Raw genomic sequence first — 15,146 nt, forward strand, 5'->3', positions numbered from 1 at the left:
TTTTGCTTCCATTAGTGTTCTGATGTCAACCCAAAAATTGGGATTTTTTTTTTTTTTTTTTACTTTCGATGAGAACAGTAAACAGGACAAATAATGTATCTCTCTAAAAGTAGCACGGACTGCAATAAAAATTGAAAGGTTTTCTAATCCCTCTCTACTCTATCCCAAAAAAAAAAAAAAAGTTTTGCCTTTAGCAACTTTATTGCTAACCAAAAAAAAAAAAATATATATATATATCATCCTTGTATGCACTGTCCTTTAAAGACAATGAGAGACTAAGCACTAAGCAAATTTTCTGTTTTTTTAGGAAACGAGTTGAAGAGCAAACTTTTTCATTTTATTAGATTATTAAATACCTTAGCAGCACTATTCATACTAATATTTGGAACAACTTATAAAATGCTGGCATTCATCTATTTTCATTTTTCACACAAATGCAAATTTTTTTTTTTCATCTTAACATGAAGCAAGAAATGTTGTCAAAAGAAAACATTTACTTTTGCTATCTATGCTTACTTTAAGACCTCTTCCCAGAATCCTTTGGTTTCTTTGCATTTTTCATCACTTTTCAAGATAAAAAAAAATTAGTTTCAGCAAGCTTTAAATATAATTTTTACTTGCCAAGGATTTGTTACAGCAAGACTACACGCTTCTCAGGGCCCTTTTTAAGATAATTTTCACCTGTCCTCAGTTACCATTTAAAGCTTTAATAAAACCATGCAAATTAAAGAATAATACTTCTTACAAAATTGATTTCAATTGTTTAATTGCAAAACGAGTTCAGGGCAAAGTAAATATTCTATTAAAAATGGTTATGGCTTAACATTGCAAGTTTTTATAATCTGCTTTAAGAAAGTGTCTGTTTCAGCTCTGACCCGCAGAGTTTAAGTCTGTTACATTTCTTTATCATCATGGGATACCTTTGAGGCGACTTGAATTATTAAAGACTTGCACTTTTACATCAGCACTTCTGTTAAAGAGTGCCAGTTAAAGTTTTCACATTCACAGTACATAAGAAAATACACATGGAAAGAAAAATAAAAGGTTAACTTAATAAGGGTTTATTCACAGGAATACAAATGAAGGGAGAAAAAAAAGCAACATAAGAGCTGAACAAATTAATTAGGGGATGTAAAGGGGAACCACAACCCAACATTCATTCTGTAGCTATCTAAATTGTACCCAAAAAGTTTCAGCTCAGGGTACATAGGGCCACCATCATGCGCCATCGATACAGTGCATATACCCTGCATCACATCTACAAAATCAATGCTTTATGATCATGCTTTGACAAACAACATAAGAAAAAACTTATGATGGGTAATATGTTGTGAAGTGTCAATGAATACAAAATTATAGCAATTAACTTGTTGTCTAAAGTTTTCCGTATGAGCCATCCAATTTGATCTTCTCCTCAGTGTAACTTTTAGTAATTACTAGTACTTAATCATGCAGAAAGCACATCACACTGATAGCACAAAGGCAAACAGGTTTTTTGCACAATTCAACCAGCTTTCCATATTGTGTTGCTATATTCTTTGTTTTTTTTTTTCCTGTGCTGGAGATTTTATCATTTAACCCTCCCTTCCCCATCAATGAGACTTGCAGGGCAGTGAGGTAGACCCTGCTGACAGACAAAAGGGCTAGGGTTTAACCGTATTCTATAGCACTTAAAGCAATCATCTATGATACCTAAAACTTAAAATATGGATGCAGGGTGAAACTTAATGAATAAACCGCAAAAAAAAAAAAAAAAAAAAAAAAAGAAGGCGCATACAGGTAATGTTGGCCTACCTTACTATGTGATACAAACTTAAACCCACTAAATGTATTATTTAACCACTACAAGAATCCTGGACTGCATGCCCCGGGGGAAGGAAAACCCTCACGACACTGGTGCAAAGCACTTCATATTCTCCTCTAAACTGGAAAAAACAATATGCCTTGGTCTATTGTTTAACTATTGCTGCCAAAAAAATAGCAAATTATCATTCAGCAAAGGAGTGATTCTTAAAAAAATATATACTTATATTAAAGGTTCTTCGTAAACTAAAATAAGGAGTTTTTTTTTTCTTAACTTGTTCCTTCCCCTCCTGAAGAGAAAAAAAATAAATAATATAAAAAAAATACTAAATTTGGCATTTTGGTGGACATCAATTTATGCAGTAGATCTTAACTTATTTCACAGGCATTTGAAGTGCAGACTGCAATTATCTGCTCGCAATACGCGCAGCAAGCTGTGTTTAACTTTGCCAACTTCATCTATTTATGTCTTCATTAACATGCAAACAGAAAATTCCCAATTTGTGGGATAGTTAGGCAACCATTTTGTTTTAATATAAATGCCATTTACTGCTTATAATCCCCCATTCTTTAGATTTCCTCTGAAGTGTGCAAAAATTATTTTCTTCTTACTTAACCCTCTAGAGTTCAATTATAAAGGTACTCTTAGGTACAATTCCCCATATACCAGAATGTGCTGTTTGGCGATGAGAATTTGCTTCTTCACATCCAGTGCAGAATTGTAAAGGAGACATATTTCCACCCACAAAGGCTCCAGACGGTTTAAACGTTTCCCAACATCGACTTAATACAGTGACGGCAACACCTCCCTCCCGCCCCTCCCAGTAGGCTTTGGGATTGTACTGTGTTCCCTACTGGTTTGCCCTTCCCCCCTCTTAAAGGGTAGCTTTTTTTCCCTGGGTGCAGAGGCTCCCCCGCTGTCTCCCAGACTGAAGGACCTAGGAGAGGAGGGAAAAAAAAAATATTAACAAATGTACACACACAAGCTTTTGAAACAATTAAGGTTTCTTCTTCAGACATTACACAACATTAAGTCTGTAAAACCACACACACAGATAGGAATAGATCCTACCATGCTCAGGTGTTGAGGGGCATATTTTAGGGATAAGTGTGGGACAACCTTAACACCACTTGCCTACTGGGCACTTTCACCCCCTTCCTGCCCAGGCTAATTTTCAGTGCTTTCACACTTTGAATGACAATTGCGCATGTTATGCAACACTGTACCCATATGAAATGTTTATTTTTTGAAACAGAGAGAGCTTTCTTAGGTGGATTCTAGGACAATATCCCCCCTGGACATAATCCCCCTTCTAACCCTAACCCTATGTCCAGGGGGAGGTTTTACGGGGGATATTGTCCCGGGGGATGTTTTCCGGGGGGATATTGTCCTGATACCCTTAGGTGGCATTTATTCACCACTGCGTGTTTTGGTTTATTGTTTCTGTTCTAAAATTGTGCAAATAAGTAATTTTTCTTCTTCGCTATTCAGGCTGCACTGATTATTAGTGCCCTGATTATCAGTGTAAATGTCCCCTGTCACAGGATTGCTGGTTATCAGCTTTCCCTTTCCTCACACAGTGACAGCGCTAAGGAAAAAGGAAATGCAAATACCTGGCATTTGTTTACATATAATGAGCTGTGCTTGCAAAATCCTGATCATATGGTAAAGTGCTGCTGTATATGGCCCTTTACCTCGATCACAGAGCGCGACTAATGTGCGCCCTATTGGTGCGTAGGGGGGGCGGGGTTCTGGGAGGATAACAACAGATTGCCTCCCATAACTGGACGACTGCGCTCTTTTTCAGCTATAGCGCGGTTTGGCAAGTGGTTAAAAATAGATCCCTTCAGGGAGTAAAGCTGGCCATATGGCTCAAATTTCAGATGAACCCTGCTGACTTGGCAGGAAAAATGTAAAACCCATCCCTCATTTTGCAACCCCTTATCTAAGACTTTTAGAAGCATTAACAGTCAAATGAAAGACAACCTTAAAGTGATTCTAAACCAATTTTTTTTGTAAAAAAAAAAAAACTATACTCACACTTGATCCGTGCAATGGTTTTGTATAGAGAAACCCCAAACCTGCTCTTCTAGTATCCCCCCGCCGATGCACCTAGCTTCACCTCTTTGGCGAGTTCCCCTATATGAAGCCACTTCCTATAAGGGGGAATTGTGCAGGCTCGATCCTGAGCCGTGCTGCCTGCAAACAGACAGACCCTGGGTCTTGGCCTCACTCCCTGTTCCCTCATCATAGAATTTGATTGACAGCAGCAGGAGCCAACGGCAGACAAAAAGAAAAAGGGAAAAGCGCCTCTAAGAATCTTTCCTTTTTTTGTCTGCTGTCATATAGAGTTGGCTTCACTCTGGGCTCAGCTTGCCTTAAGTGGACTCCAGTTGTGCAATATATTCTTGGACTTGAAAGTGGACTTTTTAAATTACACTGTGGACCATCCATATGAACTTTTATATTAATTTTATGTGGTAATCAATACCATCTGATTAACCCTCTAATGCCTGCAATACACCCATTTTTGGAGCAGATGGCTCCTGCTGTTATCAATCTGCCCCATGAGTAAAGAGACCAGAGTGGAGAGCACCACAACTCTTGGGTACAGCGCTGGATGGAGATCAGCGAAGTATAAAGCCCCGTACACACGAGTCGAAAATTTGCAGGGAATTTTCGTCCAACGTCCGATCTGCCGATTTTCGGCTTGTTAGTATGATGTTTCCGACAACCGACTCCGACTTTTCGGCCGAAAAAAATCTGGTGTGCAGGCTATAAAATTTTTGTCCGCCGTCAAAACAGGGCTGATTTGCGTGCAGTCAGTACAGATTTCGACAGGGAAAATCTTATGAGCAATTCTGGGCATGCTCAGAGAAGAAAGAACACAAAGAAAGCAAACCAACACATGACATCACTTCTGAAGCAGATTTTTGTTGGGCGAGAAAATTCGTGTGCAGTCTAGGCACATTCCAACCAACAAAACACCACTCTGGACAAAAGACGGACGATCGGTCGGACCAATAATCGTTGCGTGTGTACGGGGCTTAAGGAGGGCTGCGGGACCTTGGACATGGAATGTTTTTCTTCTTTGCATTAAGGTAAAAAATCTTGGCTTTACAGGCACTTCCCAATTAAAAGTATGGTGGATGACAACACCAGGCTGGTATACCGACTCAATGGCTTCAATACTAACAACTACGGATATCAAGTCAGAAAAAATTGGATTTTTGTCTTACCGTAAAATTCTTTTCTCTGATGTTCATTGACAGAAACGACTACCGAATCTTCTTGACCATTGGGATGTCCCAAAGCAGTGTCAAACATGAGGGGTGGGGAGAAAAACCAGCAAAAAAATTCCCAAAGGCTAAACCTAGCCAACCAGGAAACCTGGAGCTCAACAAGGAACAAATGGAGCTCACCTAAAAACAATACACCCTCAAAGGGGACCAAGTCTTCTCAAACAGCAGCCTGCAAAACTTTGCGACCAAACGCAGCATCCGCAGATGCCAAAACATCTACTTTAAAATTTTGTAAAAAAGTGTGCACCAACGACCAAGTGACCGCCTTGCAAACCTGTGTCACTGACGCCTGATGGCAGAAGGCACCAAGCACCCACGTAAAATGCGCCCCATCAGGGAAAGAAGGAACCTGATCCTTACATGAATAGGCCTGCACTACCGTCTGTCTGATCCATTTGGAAAAGGTCGCAGAAAATGCAGCCAAACCCTTGCGAGGTCCATCCGTAAGGACAAAAAGTGTGTCTGATTTACTAAATGACTCGGTTGCCACCTGGTGCACCCTGATCACCCGAACCACATCCAGAAAAAGCAAAGCAATCTCCTTGGGATACTTAGGCTTAGGACACAGGGAAGGCTACACAATGTCTGCATTCAGATGGAAAACAGACGATCTTAAGCGGAGTTCCACCCAAAAGTGGAACTTCCGCTCTTTTGTTTTCTCCCCCCCTCCGGTGCCACATTTGGCACCTTTCAGGGGGGGGGGGGTACCTGTCTTCCCCACTTTCAGGATACAGCATCCCTCGGAAGCTTGGCCCCCTCCTCCGCGCCAGTAGGAATGCGCAGCGTGCTTTGCGCATGCGCAGTAGGCACCCGCCTGTGAAGCCGCAAGGCTTCACTGCCAGGTTCCCTTACTGACAATGGCGGCGGCAGCACCCGACAGCCGATGGAAACATCGACTAAGGTGCCAACATCATTGGACTCCAGGACAGGTAAGTGTCCTAATATTAAAAGTCAGCAGCTACAGTATGTGTAGCTGCTGACTTTGAATTTTTGGAGGGGGAGGCGGAACTCCGCTTTAGGAAGGAACAACTGACAAGGGCGAAGCCCCACTACATCTGTAAACCACCAAATAAGGTGAACGACAAGACAAAGCTGCCAGCTCCGACACCGTGTGCGGAAGTAATCCCCACCAAGAAGGCCACCTTCTGGGACAATGTAAGCAGGGGAAGCTTGCGAATATTTTTCAAAAGGCGGTTTCTGAAGAACCGACAGTACCAAATTTAGGTCCCACAGAGGCAACGGAGACTGCACAGGCGGAGCCAAGTGGCGAACCCTCTAAACAAAGGTGCGAACCAAGGAATACGAAGCCAAAAGGTCATTGAAAGAAAAATAGCCAAGGCCGAAACCTGGCCCTTGATGGTACCCAAGGCCAGGTGCTGTTCCACAAGTCTTTGGAGAATGCCAAAATACAGGACACTGAAAAAGAACGGGGAGAAACTCCCAGAGACTCACACCACACAATGTACGACTTCCAGACGCGATGATAAATCTTTCTAGAGGTAGATTTACTAGCTTCTAACAGCGTGGGAATCACCAAGTCAGACAACCCCCTATCCTTCAGCACCTGGCCTTTCAACAGCCAAGCCGTTATAGCCAGCGACTGTAAAGCAGGATGGAAGATTGGCCCTTTGGCCAACTAGCTTTCCCTGAGGGAGAGTCGCCAAGAGACATCGGCGACCAGCTGTATCAGGTTGGCATACCAAGACCGGCGAGGTCAGTCTGGGGCCACAAGAATGACCGGAATTCCTTCTGGCTCGATCCTTCGCAGAAGTCTCGGCAGAAGTTTGGAGGAGGGAAAGGCATATATCAGACGGTAATGCCCCCAAGGAGCCACCAGTGTGTTTGTGGCGTTGGCTAGAGAATCCTTGTTGAGACGAGAGCTCAACAGATCCATTTGATTAAAGCAGCGACCACTTGTCCAGAGATTCTGAGGAACGAAAGGCCCGCTTGTGAATGTGAAGAAAGGGCCACATTTTCAAAAAGATCCCTTGCTCCTCTTCCCCCCCCCCCCCCCCTGTAGGACCCTTTATGCTCTCATCCATGGAAGCTCCGAAAAGGCGATGTAAAAAAAGATCAGACAGGACCTTCTTGAAAGCCTGGTCTGCAGACCTGTATTTGAGCCATATCATGCACAGAAGGATCACCGTTATTACAGATACCCTGCAGACTAAGGGAGCCGCATCCAGAGAGGCATAACAGATGAACTGCAACCCCCTGGACGAACTGGTCCGTCAGCTCCGCGAAATTAGGGGGAATCTGTTCTCCAAATCCTGGTGGAAAAACTTTGACCATTCAGTTAACCAAAGTGATGGTAAACACCAGTCTAAAGATGGAACCGGCCATGGTAAAAAAAGGTGTCGGACCTGAGATTCAGCTCTCTTGTCAAAAGGGTCGTTAAAAGACAGAGTCCTCCATGGGAGAAGGGTGGCTTATTTAACGTGGAAACCTGAGAATCCACCAAAGGCAATAACTGTTCTCCTTTTGAAGAGTCCTGTTAAAAAAAAAAACTACTTTCAAGCAAAACGCTTAGGCACACTGACACAGCGTTTAGGAAACCCCACGGACTCACGTCAATCTTGTCAAAATAGGCAGGAAAGTAGAAAACCTTTGGCGCCTTTGAGGATCTGCGGTTATCGATATGTACTTGTGTCTCCGACGTAGCAACAGCTGCGTCCTCCAGTTTTAAAGTCTCCCGCACCGATACAATCAGTGCATCCACTAGCGCCTTTTTATGCGTGGCAGTAGTTGAAGAGGAATCATCCTTATTATCCGAGCACTCAGGGTGTGTGAACGCAGACCCAGTAGGGTGACTCGCATCCGTGGTGGCCAACTGCAGAATCTGAGGAGACAAGAGGATGCAGGTGAAGGTGGGGAGACGCTTTTTGCCCATCCTGTTTTGCAGGACCATAGCTATCCTGGACACTAGTGACTCTAGGACTGCCGTCAGAGCAGACAAAGAGGGCTGGGACCCAGAGGGCCACGCAGCCTCGGAAAGGGGGGGGGGGGGGGTCAGGTGGTGAGACATACTCCAGGGACCAATAGCAAAAAAAAAAAAAAAAAATTACTGCTGAAAAAAAAAAACCCATCGCCACCACAAGTCCCAGCGCACCAAGTTGCTGCTATAGCAGAAAGAGGGAGACTGCTTTGCACCCACAGGGACTCCTCACCAGTGTACAGAGCACAACGCCAAGGCTGCACGCCGTACGGCAATCAGAAAGAGAAAGTTCAGGAAAGAACCCTAGAGGTCCACCGCTGAATAACCGCCCCTTAGGCTACAAAAACATGGCCGCCGCTTTAATCAATGGGAAACTACAGGAAAATGGCCGCCGGACCACACAAACATGGCTGCCGATATATTCAGCAGCCAACCACAACAAAATGGCGGCAACACGTGGCTCCCAGGACCCCCAGAAGCAAATGGACAGTAAGGGGGTAGGGGCCTTGGCAGGAGCCCCCACCAGGACCATCCCCCCCAAAAAACAAGTTTTCAGCAGCTGGGCTTCCCCTGCCCCCATCGCCAGCTGAACACCCCCACACAGAAGACATAATATATATGGCCATCCCTAGGGGTGAAAGGAGAGGGGAGCTAGGTGAGGGTAAATGAGGGGGTGGTCTACAGGGGGACGCCAATAAATGGGGGGATGCTATATGGAAAGGAACCAGGGGCTCCGACCATCCCAGGGAGGGGGGCCCACACCCACCTCAAAAGGCCACCAGTGGAAGGGGGGACAGTACTTATCACACCACGGAAACCGGGTGGACACCACTCCAGACAGACCACTGCACCATTGGAATGGGGGTGCTGCAGGCCAGAGGCACGCTGTGACTAAGGCCGTGATCAGGTCTCACCGGCCAGCCCCTGTCCAGTGGGGCTATATCACAGCCAATCTAGCGTGGAGCGGAGTTTGGGTCGCACTCGCTGGCCGGACTGGGGAGACCATAAGGATCTAGAATATTCAGTCTGTCGCCCAGTCCAGCAGTTGATTGTAGTTCTCACAGGAATGGAAAAAACAAAAAGGAAAAACAAAAATGATTGGACCAGAGATCCCAGCAAGGAACTAGGTCCTTACTCCTGACTAGGCAGAAAAAAACTGAATGCCTATAGCAGGAAGTGGGAGTATACCCCCTGGGACTGCCCCATAGACATGGTAAAGCTTTTTCCTGCTTAATCCTACACTCCTGTAGGGGGCAGCATAACCCAATTGTCAAGAAGATTCTGGAGCTGTGTCCGTCAATGATCGAAAAGAGAAAAGTCGAAATTCCTGCATGTTTTGTTTTGGCTCAGTAAACTAGATTACTTGGTCAGCCAAGCACATATCACTTTTAGAGAGGGGGGGGGGGGGGGGTGGGGTGAGCCACAAATGGCAATCTTGAAGCTTCCCCTCAGGAAAATATGATCTAAAGCCTAGTATAAGCTAACAGGTTTTTTTTTTTTTTTCGTTCAAACCAGAAGGCAGAAGAAGAAGAAAAAAAAAAACGGACAGCTCAGGTCAGAGCATAACAATTCAATATTAGTACAGCCATCTCCCCTGCTGTTTTTTTGTGTTCTGACAGGACGGCCCCCACCAGAACACTCAGGTCAGCGCTCTCAGCCAATGGCTTATCAGGAACAGGCCAGTAGACCTTGTTTCGGTCATGCCCATTCAACAGAAGCTTCTGTTGGACGGGCTGCAGTACATATGGGCTAATTGTCAGACGGTTTCTATTGAACCAGCCAATGCCACCCGACATTTGGCCCGTGTGTACTAGGCTTGGTCCTGAAAAAAAAAAAAGCAACCAACCAAAGAGATAGTAGATTCACAACATTTTAACAAACAAACCTGCATTCATAGAGGCATAAGATGCCTAAATATTACATACCATTTTGCAATGCTACTTACCCCTAACGGTGAGACTGCAGCTAGAGAACATCTAGGTTAAACTCCATAGTATGCTGCAAGACGTTCTTTAAGTGGAAGCGGAAACTGGTCTGAAAAGCGTCTCCAATTTTCATCCCCTACTTGGTTTTTAAACCCGTGAAGAATCTACAAAGAAATAAAATTGAATTGCCTCAGAAAGCAAAAACAGAATGAAGCAGCTGAGTACAGAGAGTGTGTGTCTTGCCTACAGTGAAGTATGGTGGTGGGAGTGTCATGGTGTGGGGCTGTATGAGTGCAGCCGGTACTGGGGAACTACAGTTCATTGAGGGAACCATGAATGCCAACATGTACTGTGACATACTGAAGCAAAGCATGATCCCCTCACTTCGGAGACTCGGCAGCACGGCAGTATTCCAACATACCTACCCCAAACATCTCCAAGATGACCATTGCGCCTTGCTAAAGAAGATGTGGGTAAAGGTGATGGACTGGCCAAGCATGTCCTATTGATCATCTGTGGGGCATCCTCAAACGGAAGGTGGAGGAGCGCAAGGTCTCCAACATCCACCAGCTCCATGATGAAGACGACTCCAGTGGCAACCTGTGAAGCTCTGGTGAACTCCATGCCCAAGAGGATTAAGGCAGTGCTGAAAAATAATGGTGGCCACACAAAATATTGACATTTTGGGCCCAATTTGGACATTTTCACTTAGGGGTGTACTCACTTTTGTTGCCAGCGGTTTAGACAATAATGGCTGTGTGTTGAGTTATTTTGAGGGGACAGCAACTTTACACTGCTATACAAGCTGTACACTCGCTTCTTTACATTGTAGCAAAGTGTCATTTCTTCAGTGTTGTCACATGAAAAGATATAATAAAATATTTACAAAAAGGGGAGGGGGTGTACCCACTTTTGTGAGATACTGTATATGGTGTGTGGAAAACTTAAGCACATAAAAATAGTCCATCTGCTTCATAAGTGTCAAATTGCAGTGTTGTACAGTAAACAATGAAAACAAACTAGGATTTTTATAAGTCTAGCGGATTCTTGTCAACAATTTGACTAGTTCATAAAACTTAAGTGTGCGTTATACCTTACAGAACATGTCTCGAAGATCTTCCTTTGGATTAATCCACGATGCAACAGCATCACAGAAAAATATAAAATCCTGAAAAATGACAAAAATGAGATCAATAGCCAAGTACTATATTGGGAGAACTAAGTTTTCTTTCTAAAACCATTTATAAAAACTATAAATGCCCAATCCCATGATAATTTAGAGAACATTTTCCTATAAATCAGAGAACTAATCACTAAAGTTGGAAAAAAAAAAAAAACGAGGGTCTATGCTGAGAAGAATGTACCCTATGTGCTCTGTCAAGAGTTCATAAAAAGGATGATAAAAGGTCTACATTTTAAGATAGAAAAAAAACATGGGCATACATACAAAAACCAATACCATAAGAACACAAGTAACCAAAATATAACGGGGGTTTTTAGGAGTAACTTCTACACAATTCATCTCCTTAAGTTTTGATTTTTTTAAAAATAGTAGTTTCTACCTAAGAAAATGCGGCCATGTAAGCTCAACTTTAGCACATTTCCAAATTTAGTCCAGTGGAAACCATGAATCAATTTCAAGTGAAGAAAGCTAGCCTTTTATGAAACACAATAGAACTATCACTTCTAATGCTGGAAAAAAAATGCATGGATAATTTTACCTGAACTACACCTCCAGGATTAACACTGATCATAGTACAAATTCCACGAAAAGCAGAATCCTTTTCCTCATTGTCCCGGATGTTTCGTAATGAAGTACACCTAAGGAAATCCCAGACAAGTTACACTACCCTCAGCTTTACAACACAAATAAAATGATATAGAAGCAGGTGTTAAAACCCTAATACAAAGTTGCTGTAGTGCTGGTGTTTTCTTTAAAATTTTCAGAAAAATACATTTAACAGGCTACAGAAAAAAAATTAACGGTATAGCAAATCTCTCACTATAAAACACAATTAAAATGTCCATTCACATCCAGATTATCTGCATAGTAGGATCATTTAACAACTACTCTGCCATTTAGCAGCACACACTTCAGCTGCCACTGACCTTTACCTGCTGGACATCATCTGAACAAGGTGAAAGATAGGATTTGGCATCTGTGGTCTTTAAGTGAACATTATTTGACTATGTATATACATGTATTTATCATATTTGGCCATCAACATTGATGGTCAACTCTGCTGTACAAGAGGCAGCCACAGAAGAGAAATCTAAGGTGGCTCCATCTACCTGTGTATGTCCTCCGTTTAACAAAAGTCCCCATAGTATGGACCATTGCCTGATATGTTTAATGTAGCAAAATAAAAATTTTAATTGTATATTTAAAACTGCCATATACCACAAAAAATAATACATTTCAGGAAAGTCGCCAATGTAACTACTGCATTGTAAGATAATTCATTGGCGTGCAGAATATGTGCATGCATCATTTCTATCAACTCACAATTGATGCAGCTTTAGGTATACTTGTAGTTTACTCATCGAAGAGGGCTCCATAATGTATTTCAACAATGAGATCACTAGTTTCTAGTTCAGCAAAGAGGCAACATTCACAAAATGGATCCCTCCAATGTCTAGACTACAGGTATACGTGATATACAGCAAGCTCTAGACACAGCAAGCATGTGACAATCTTATCCCATGCTCCCATGCATCATGAATTAGTTAGCCACAACAAAGAAATAGGTAACACTTTACATGACAATGTTGGAAAGAAAAAAAAAAACAAAAAGAAAAAAATTGACGAAACCTAGGACAAGATTAGTCACATGGCTGACAAATGACTTCATGTAATAACTGACGAATAAAAAAAAAATCCAAAGATGTGAACTATAAAGAAAACATGAAGAGAAATGAATTAAAAAAAGATTGAAGAATACACACCAGGGTCTTATAAACTGCTGTAGCATGGGGGCCACCTCTTGAGGACAAACGTAACCAAGACGACCAATTGTTATTGCTAAGGCAACGCAATCACGGTTATACACCACCAAACGCCAACCAAGACATGAGCAAATGAGGGGGAGGGGAGGAGAAAAAAATAAAGAAAAAAAAACAACAAATAACTCAGAAACAGAAAACAGAATCTGTGTATGATAATAACATAAGATATTACTAGTGTCGTTTATGAGCACTGCCTTTGCAAAGGTAGTGACACATGGCAAAACCATCTGAGGAAAGTTACAGGTTTGGAGGGGAAGGCAAGGGTAATGAAGAGGAGGAGGAAATATGAGAGAACACCTAAAACACAAAGCCTACTTTGCTTGTTTGACAGACTAAATTCGAAATTTTTATTTTTTTATTTTTACTGCCAGAAGCACTCATAAAAGCTCTAAAGTTCCATATTGTCAGTGATATATTTTCTAGGTTACTGATTCATGCCTTAATCTTTTTTTTTTTATCCATTTAAAAATCAAAATGTCACCACTTTTTACAACACATGCAATAATATCATTATTACTGAGAATGTAATCAAGGACTGAATAATCCAAGCTGGGCCACAATCAAGGCACTAAAGATTCACTTAGGATTTTTAATATTTTATTTACCCCATTAGATCTGTTTTTTTTTTTTTCTATCCACAAGTTTAACGCATAAATTCACCTTTCGTAACATGTTAAGTGTTACATCCATATTCAGCTGTCACAATTTAAAAAAACACTGCTGAGTTGGGGCTCCGCCCACCTTACTCATTCACAGTTCTCTCTGAATGGAAAACTACAAGTCCAGACAGCCTTTGCGGCCGTCGACTTTCTCAATTAACTACTATGGCGCTGTGGTAGTTCATAGAGTCTTCCTGTCAGATTGTATCTGCTTGCCTGTATGATGTATGGGCACAAAGATACGATGACAGGTCTACAGGAGACCGCTGATGCAATGCATTAGAGGCTCCAAAAAAAAAAGAATTAAACACTTTAACCTACATAAAAATGTGCATTATTTTTGTTAAAAGGTGAACTTATCCTTTAACATATCTCAAGAAAGAACCAAGAGCTAATCAGTTAAATCTAGGAGCAGACTGACAGACATCTTTAGGAAGCAAAAATTAAGCCTGCGCGCCGACTGCTTTTTGGGACTGTTCAACTTAGGCCAGCCATACACTGTTCGAATCTCGGCTGATTCCTGCTGAAAAGGCCAAGATTCAAACCGTTAATGGGTAAGCTGAATGTACCAAGTTTATAAATCAACTTGGGTAAAACCAGCCTGTCGGATTCTCTTGCGATTATTGCTAGTGGCTGCTATAGCCGCTACCCCCACCCGCCCCACTGGGATTAGACAATGGCCCGGCAGGAGGGTTTACTGCACAAACACTGTGTTGTTGGGGAAATCAAGCAAATTCTTTGGGGCTCCTGCTCAAACGCATTGAAAGGTCATGTATGCTATGCTACGTTGTAAGCTGCAGTACAAGGGCTTGTGTACAGGAGCAGTTATTTACACTAGAACTTCTCTTTTCCCCATGGGTCAGGCAGAAGCAACTCAAAAAAAAAGTCCAAAGGAACAAAAGCTGAATGCATCTAAAATTGTGCTGCTTTTTCCTTTCTAAACAAACCTATACACTGTTTAGGCTCGGTTCACATTTATGCGATGTGGGAAGGCTGCGAATTCGCAGCCTGTTCCCGCATCGCACACGCACCCCCGGCAGTTCACACTGCCATATGCGATACGCTGGGGGTGTCAATGTAATCTTAACGACACCCCCAGTTTGATCGCATATCGCAGTGCGATCGTGCAGTTCGCACAGGATGGGATCGCACAAGTGTGAACCGCTGTGCGATCCGATCCTGATGCGGCTGCAAAAATGCCTCCTGTGCGTGTTTGCTCCGTTTGCGATGCGAATTTAGCCATACAAAGTGTATGGCTAAACTCGCACCGCACAGCTGATCGCATGTAATGTCGGAGCAGTGCGCTCCGACATTACATGCGAAACCGGCACTCGCACAAATGTGAACCGGGGCTTAATGTACATGCAATAAAATGGATACACCCAAAAATCAGCTGTGATCCAGGATCACTTTAGTCTGGGTCCACACTACTGCGAACACAGATATGCTGCAGGAACCTTTTTTTCCCCCTGCACTGGAATCAGAGTGCATGGGTGTGAAACACCCATGTGATGT

The 15,146-nt window shown here is 42.8% G+C and overlaps 1 protein-coding gene across 3 annotated transcripts in view; it reads right to left on the minus strand.

Annotated features, from left to right (window-relative positions):
• Positions 1-486: 486 nt before the first annotated feature.
• TNPO1 (transportin 1) overlaps positions 487-15,146 on the minus strand; it is a 542,580-nt gene continuing 527,920 nt past the window's right edge. The window contains exons 20-24 of one of the 3 annotated variants that reach the window (XM_082265499.1): positions 12,913-12,988; positions 11,688-11,787; positions 11,060-11,134; positions 9,987-10,130; positions 487-2,741 (exon numbers count right to left, since the gene is read on the minus strand). In XM_082265499.1, coding sequence (XP_082121625.1) covers positions 10,023-10,130; positions 11,060-11,134; positions 11,688-11,787; positions 12,913-12,988 — 359 coding nt within the window. In that variant the 3' untranslated portion in view covers positions 487-2,741; positions 9,987-10,022. Of the gene's footprint in view, positions 2,742-9,986; positions 10,131-11,059; positions 11,135-11,687; positions 11,788-12,912; positions 12,989-15,146 lie in introns of those variants that run through there. The other 2 variants (XM_082265498.1, XR_014225578.1) reach the window with 2 other exon arrangements.

Source organism: Pelophylax lessonae (genome assembly GCF_965119305.1).
Source record: "Pelophylax lessonae genome assembly, chromosome: 1".
In the NCBI taxonomy this organism is placed as follows: Eukaryota; Metazoa; Chordata; class Amphibia; order Anura; family Ranidae; genus Pelophylax; species Pelophylax lessonae.